The sequence below is a fragment of the Scophthalmus maximus genome, chromosome 18, assembly GCF_022379125.1.
Source record: "Scophthalmus maximus strain ysfricsl-2021 chromosome 18, ASM2237912v1, whole genome shotgun sequence".
NCBI classification, from domain to species: domain Eukaryota; kingdom Metazoa; phylum Chordata; class Actinopteri; order Pleuronectiformes; family Scophthalmidae; genus Scophthalmus; species Scophthalmus maximus.
In genome coordinates, this window is record NC_061532.1 from 19,820,001 (window position 1) to 19,827,500 (window position 7,500).

The 7,500-nt window shown below is 46.2% G+C and overlaps 1 protein-coding gene across 1 annotated transcript in view; it reads right to left on the bottom strand.

Moving 5' to 3' along the window:
- pex7 (peroxisomal biogenesis factor 7) overlaps positions 1 to 7,500 on the bottom strand; it is a 24,358-nt gene that overhangs the window by 13,157 nt on the left and 3,701 nt on the right. The window contains exons 7-9 of the mRNA XM_035617309.2: positions 2,904 to 3,010; positions 2,649 to 2,762; positions 1,028 to 1,083 (exon numbers count right to left, since the gene is read on the bottom strand). Of these exons, the coding sequence (XP_035473202.1) occupies positions 1,028 to 1,083; positions 2,649 to 2,762; positions 2,904 to 3,010 (277 nt within the window). The remainder of the gene's footprint in view (positions 1 to 1,027; positions 1,084 to 2,648; positions 2,763 to 2,903; positions 3,011 to 7,500) is intronic.

The window sequence follows — 7,500 nt, forward strand, 5'->3', positions numbered from 1 at the left end:
TGATGGAGGGGGGAGGGAGGGGTGGGGGACCAGAGCGACGGGCCCACAGAGGAGATGACAGACGCTGAACAAACAAGATGGCTGCCGCCCATGTGGCTTTACGTCCAAACAGCGGCGCCCGCTGAAAGTTTAAAAAAGCAACTGAAGGAAGTTCAGACTCACGCGAAAAGGCGAGTAACGCGAATTTGCCGCGTCCGGTGTGAACACAGAATAGAACGTCTTGGGTGAATTCACACGTGAACTCCTGTGACCTGATGTTAACACCAGGTGTGAACTTCCCACCATCCAAACCTCTGACAGCGAAGATAAGAGCAGACTCCTCAGCAGTTTTATGGAACGGAACAGACTTGACGTTTGAATCTCTTGCTGCTGCTGAGACTCGTGAAAACGACCAGCGAGACGAGCGAAGAGAAGAAGAGGAAGATGAAGATGAAGAATATTCTCATAAGAAACGCAAAGGGCGGTCGTGCTTGAAATTGCAGATTTTTATGAAGTCAGCCGCTGCAGCTCAACCTCGTCTTTCTGCCTCACATGCCAGTTCACATTATCACACAGCGTCCTCGCTGTGTTACGCTCCGACCGCGACACCATGGAGAGAAAAGGAGCGTCGTAACCTCACCTTCAGAGAAACGCTGTTACGCTGAGTCTCCTGAATGCAACTCGCACGGATCCTCTACGCACCGACACCTCCAGGAAATAATAAAAAAAAGAAACTGCTGCGGAGTAAAAATCAATGCCAGGGTTCGTTTAAACGTCTGAATAAGCTCCCTGGAGTTCGTGCTTCGGCTTCCCCGTCCAATACTCACGACACCAGAATTAAATGAACGACACATTCACTGTACGAAAAACACACTTAGTCTGAGGCTCGACTGAAGCGACGACCGACGAGCCGATGAAGAGAACTTTCAGTGGAGAAGTGTTTAATGGTCAGAATGAAAAGACAGATGGGACGAGGCTGCGTGAGAGGAGGAGGAGGAAAGAAGGTGAGGAGAAGAAGAAGAAGGAAGTGAAGAAGTTGGGCTCTTACCTGACGGTGAAGTCGTACGAGCAGGATGCCAACACCGACCGACTGAACGGAGAAAACTGCAGGAAGAGGGAGAAAAACAAAATCAGGAAAACAACACAAAGACGAACTTCCTGTTGGTGGTGATTTCATGTTTGATTTCACTCGCACACACATTAAAACACACGTCACGTGGCCAATCACCTACACTGGTCATGTGGTGTAAACAGGAAGTAGATCATCTCCTCTGCAGTTGGGTTGCTTAGTAACAGAAACTCCTCTGAGGAGGAAGAGCGACGGTGAAAAGTCAGAGCAGCGACGACAACGACGAGCTGGAACCGTCAGCGACGCTTTGCCTTCGCCGTCGAGACGTGAAACCCCAAATCGGAGGGAAGTCGACTGCTACGTGTGAACTACCGACCAAATGCTCTACACTCCTCAACCTGCACATTTCTTCAAACATCTTCATCGTGATGAATGTGGTTTATTTTAATGACACGTGACTGAAATATAAAAAAAAGAAAAAACTTGAGTGAGGAAAAGGTTTCTCAGCGACGAGCAGAACGACGGAGAGGGTGAAGACAAACTGAAGAGTTTCAGTTTGTCTTCACGGATCACCTCACCTCCTCTCTACCCCCTCCAAGATCAATACAAGATGTACACACACACACAGACACAGACACACACACACACACAGACACAGACACACACACACACACACACACACACACACACACACACACACACACACACACTCTGACTTCTCTGGATCGATTGGTGACACCTGTCCTGAAGAAACCTTGTCCTAGCTGATTTTTAGTTTCTGTTTGGAGTTTAGTGTGTGTGTGTGTGTGTGTGTGTGTTTGTGTGTGTGAGTGTGTGTGTGTGGTCTTATTAGGTCCATTTAAGTGGGTGTTTTGATGCTGTCAGCCGAGCACTGCATCTCACACAACACACGTCACATGGCGTTCGGCGGAGCGTTTGTTAGAAAACAGAAGCCAGTGTGTCTGTGTGTGTGTGTCTGTGTGGGTGTGTGTGTGTGTGTGTGTGTCTGTGTGTGTCTGTGTGGGTGTGTGTGTGTGTGTGTGTGTGTGTGTGTGTGTGTGTTTGTGTGTGTGTGTGTGTGTGTGTGTCTGTGTATGTGTGTCTGTGTGTGTGTCTGTGTGTGTGTCTGTGTGGGTGTGTCTGTGTGGGTGTGTCTGTGTGTGTGTGTGTGTCTGTGTGTGTGTGTGTGTGTCTGTGTATGTGTGTCTGTGTGTGTGTCTGTGTGGGTGTGTCTGTGTGGGTGTGTCTGTGTGTGTGTGTGTGTCTGTGTGTGTGTGTGTGTGTGTGTGTGTGTGTGTGTGTGTGTGTGTGTGTGTGTGTGTGTGTGTGTGTGTCTCTGTGTGTGTGTGTGTGTGTGTGTGTGTGTGTGTCTCTGTGTGTGTGTGTCTGTGTGTGTGTGTGTGTGTCTGTGTGTCTGTGTGTGTGTGTGTGTGTGTGTGCGTGTGTGTGTGTGTGTGTGTGTGTGTGTGTGTGTCTGTGTCTGTGTGTGTGTGTGTGTGTGTGTGTCTGTGTGTGTGTGTGTGTGTGTGTGTGTGTGTGTGTGTGTGTGTGTGTCTGTGTATGTGTGTGTGTGTGTGTGTGTGTGTGTGTGTGTGTGTACCTTGACTCTGCGGATGGCGTAGGTGTGTCCTCGTAGTTGAGTGACAGGCTGCCGGACGTTCCTCAGGTCCCACACACACACGCTGCAGTCAACGGAGCCTGTGGCCACGATGTTCTGCCGACACACAACAACAACAACAACAACAACAACTCGCGTTAATACTTTCAGTTTGTGAAATTAAAGAACAAAGCTGCTGAAACAACAAAAATACATTTTTATTTAACACGTTAATAAAGAATAAAACATTTTATTTACCTGGTCATATTTGCACCAATCGCAGCTGAGGATCTCGGCGCTGTGAGCCGGGATGGCCAATCGACACGCAGCGGCCTTCAGGTCCCACACTCGGAGCGTCCCGTCACCTGGGGGAGGGAAACAGGAAGTGACGGATGAGTGGATGATTTCAAAAGCCCTGCTTAGGAGGTTGTAGTTCCACGATAACTTTGTTTGTTTGTTCCACTTCTCAAGCTTTTTGTCCACTGATTTCACAGAGAATAATTCATGAAACACGTTTACTGACTGACTCTGTGAATGAGAGACGATCTGGTGCAGTTTGATTAATTTAAGAACTGTTGGGCCTCGGTGGAGTTCAGGAAGCCTCGGAATCTGGAAACCAAATAATACATCAGCTTGTTAGAAACAACGGAGACCCGGAGGCCGACAGAGGGAAACTGGCGGGACGTTGTCGGGGCGCAGCGAGGAGGAGGAAGACTCAGAGCGCAGATTAAATCCTGACGGTGAGTCGGAGGCAGCGGATACAGAAAACACTGAGGAAGCTTCCTCCTGGCTTCACTTCATGTTTACTGACCGGCAGATTAATCTCATCCTCCTCCTCCTCCTCTTCATCCTCTCCACCTTCTCTCTAAGCCCAACGGTGGAAGAAACCCCAGAGCACATCAGAGTCGTCCAGACGCATCATCTTCATCTTCATCACTTCCCTCACTTATCCTCATCCTCCTTTTTCTTCCTTCTCCACACTCACACAATCCACTCCTCAGCCCCGAGAGGAAGCTCCGCTGCCGTCAGGGGGTGGGACACATGCCAACTACTGTGTGTGTGTGTGTGTGTGTGTGTGTGTGTGTGTGTGTGTGTGTGTGTGTGTGTGAGAACGTGTGTACTTGCAACAGCGAAACAGTTTAACATTGCGTTTCTTTTGCTGCAGCAACAAAGAAGCATCTGGCCATGCATGTAAATGTGTGTGTGTGTGTGTGTGTGTGTGCGTTCACTCTGCAGGGGTCTCGCTCTATTACACCAGGTAACTCTGCAGTATCAGCAGGTTCAGCTCTCACAAACACACACACACACACACACAGACACACAGACACAAACACACACACACACACACACAGACACACAGACACACACACACACACACACACACACACACACACACACGTGTCACAAATTCCTGGTAATGTACAACAAACACTCCTGATGATGATGATGATGAACTAATCCTGACACATGTGCAACATCTGTTCGTTGGTTCCTTCCCTCCCTCTTTCCCTTCCTTCCCTCCCTCCCTCCCTCCCTCCCTCCTTCCTTTCCTTCCTCCCGTTCCCTCCCTCCTTCCTTCCACTCCCTCCCTTCCTCCTTCCTTTCCTTCCCTTCCCTCCCTCCTTCCTTCCCTTCCTTCCTTCCGTTCCTTCCCTCCCTCCTTCCCTTCCTTCCTCCCGTTCCCTCCTTCCCTTCCTTCCCTCCCTCCTTCCTTTCCTTCCTCCTGTTCCCTCCTTCCCTTCCTTCCCTCCCTCCTTCCTTTCCTTCATCTCCCGTTCCCTCCCTCCCTCCCTCCTTCCTTTCCTTCCCTTCCCTCCCTCCTTCCTTCCCTTCCTTCCGCCCGTTCCTTCCCTCCCTCCTTCCCTCCCTCCTTCTCTTCCTTCCTCCCATTCCCTCCTTCCCTTCCTTCCCTCCCTCCTTCCCTCCCTCCTTCCCTTCCTTCCTCCCATTCCCTCCTTCCCTTCCTTCCCTCCCTCCTTCCCTCCCTCCTTCCCTTCCTTCCTCCCGTTCCCTCCTTCCCTTCCTTCCCTCCCTCCTTCCCTCCCTCCTTCCCTTCCTTCCTCCCGTTCCCTCCTTCCCTTCCTTCCCTCCCTCCTTCCCTTCCTTCCTCCCGTTCCCTCCTTCCCTTCCTTCCCTCCCTTCCTTCCCTCCCTCCTTCCCTTCCTTCCCTCCCTTCCTTCCCTCCCTCCTTCCCTTCCTTCCTCCCGTTCCCTCCCTCCCTCCCCTCGTTCCTGCTCGACTGTTAGTTTCAATCAAGTGACATTCTGTTTCACTTCAGCATGAAGCCAGTGGGAGAGAGGAGGGAGGTGAATCGACCGGCCGTCGTTGACTGGAGAAGATCCGAGGGGCAGATTGAAGCTGAAAGTGTTTCCTCTGCTGCAGATGATGCTGGTGGGGGAGATGATGAGCGGCACGGAGCCAAAGTGCGTGGATGGAGAGAAGAGAGCGAAGAAGAGGAGGAGGAGGAGAGGAGCATGGGAAACCCTGATAAGCTTATCAGAATGAGACACCATCACACCCACTTTCCCCACATCTCCCTCTCTCTCTTAGACAGAGCTAACTGTAGCCTCTCGTGCTACATGCTAAATGCCACCGCAGGGAGATGAGGTCGCTACGTTAGCTAGAGCTGTTTGACAACTCGTTCTCATCCGCTCATCCAGAAGACGATCACTGACTGTATATAAAGAGGATCACTGACTGTATATAAAGACTATCACTGACTGTATATAAAGATGATTAATGACTGTATATAAAGACGATCACTGACTGTATATAAAGATGATCACTGACTGTATATAAAGACGATCACTGACTGTATATAAAGACGATCACTGACTGTATATAAAGATGATCACTGACTGTATATAAAGACGATCACTGACTGTATATAAAGACGATCACTGACTGTATATAAAGACGATCAGAGACTGTATATAAAGACGATCACTGACTGTATATAAAGACGATCACTGACTGTATATAAAGACTATCACTGACTGTATATAAAGATGATTAATGACTGTATATAAAGACGATCACTGACTGTATATAAAGATGATCACTGACTGTATATAAAGACGATCACTGACTGTATATAAAGACGATCACTGACTGTATATAAAGATGATCACTGACTGTATATAAAGACGATCACTGACTGTATATAAAGACGATCAGAGACTGTATATAAAGACGATCACTGACTGTATATAAAGACGATCACTGACTGTATATAAAGACGATCACTGACTGTATATAAAGACGATCAGCGACTGTATATAAAGACGATCACTGACTGTATATAAAGACGATCACTGACTGTATATAAAGACGATCAGCGACTGTATATAAAGACGATCACTGACTGTATATAAAGACGATCACTGACTGTATATAAAGACGATCAGCGACTGTATATAAAGACGATCACTGACTGTATATAAAGACGATCAGTGACTGTATATAAAGACGATCAGCGACTGTATATAAAGACGATCACTGACTGTATATAAAGACGATCAGAGACTGTATATAAAGACGATCAGTGACTGTATATAAAGACGATCAGTGACTGTATATAAAGACGATCAGAGACTGTATATAAAGACGATCACTGACTGTATATAAAGACGATCAGCGACTGTATATAGAGACAATCACTGACTGTATATAAAGACGATCAGCGACTGTATATAGAGACAATCACTGACTGTATATAAAGACGATCAGCGACTGTATATAAAGACGATCAGAGACTGTATATAGAGACAATCACTGACTGTATATAAAGACGATCAGCGACTGTATATAAAGATAATCACTGACTGTATATAAAGACGATCACTGACTGTATATAAAGACGATCACTGACTGTATATAAAGACGATCAGTGACTGTATATAAAGACGATCAGTGACTGTATATAAAGACGATCAGAGACTGTATATGAAGACGATCAGTGACTGTATATAAAGACGATCACTGACTGCATATAGAGACGATCACTGACTGTATATAAAGACGTATATAAAGACGATCAGTGACTGTATATAAAGACGATCAGTGACTGTATATAAAGACGATCAGTGACTGTATATAAAGACGATCAGTGACTGTATATAAAGACGATCAGTGACTGTATATAAAGACGATCACTGACTTTATATAAAGACGATCACATGAACACTTGAACATACATCAGTGTGATAAGAACGACCTCACATGACAGAAACATCTTTGGAACATTTATTTAATGTCTACTTTGATTTTTTTTTTACTTTAGTCCATGTCCCATCTGCTAACCTGTGTGTGTGTGTGTGTGTGTATCAGATCACAGAAATGGTTTTATGGCGGAGGTAAATGGATTAGCAGAGCTACACTGGACGACTTATCAGATCCAATGAGCTCTGTGTCACCAGGCGGAAAAAAACTCTGAACTCTGCAATTAAATTACACCTTGATTTCAACTACACCTCAACTGACGCACTGTACCTCGGTCCGTTGGTCTTGTACATATGTTTATATTTTACATAAAAGCAATATGTTTATTTTCTTCATTCGAATTCTACATATATTTGGTTGTTTTTCTGTTTTTTATCTTTTCATAGCTTTTTATGATAAAGTTTTTGGTTGAACTATAGAATTATCAAGCCTCAATTACATTCCTCTGTCATAAGAGTTTGATAACGATATCTTACGAATCATTGAGAAAATTCTTTTTTTCCTAATATTTACATTACTTTGGGACTATTTTTTACTCCACGCGTTGTTTTTGGCCAATATATCGAAATGGGAAATGTTTCCCTCCCTAATATCTGCCGCTAAAACTCCATCTCGGTCGGACCCGAGAGATTCG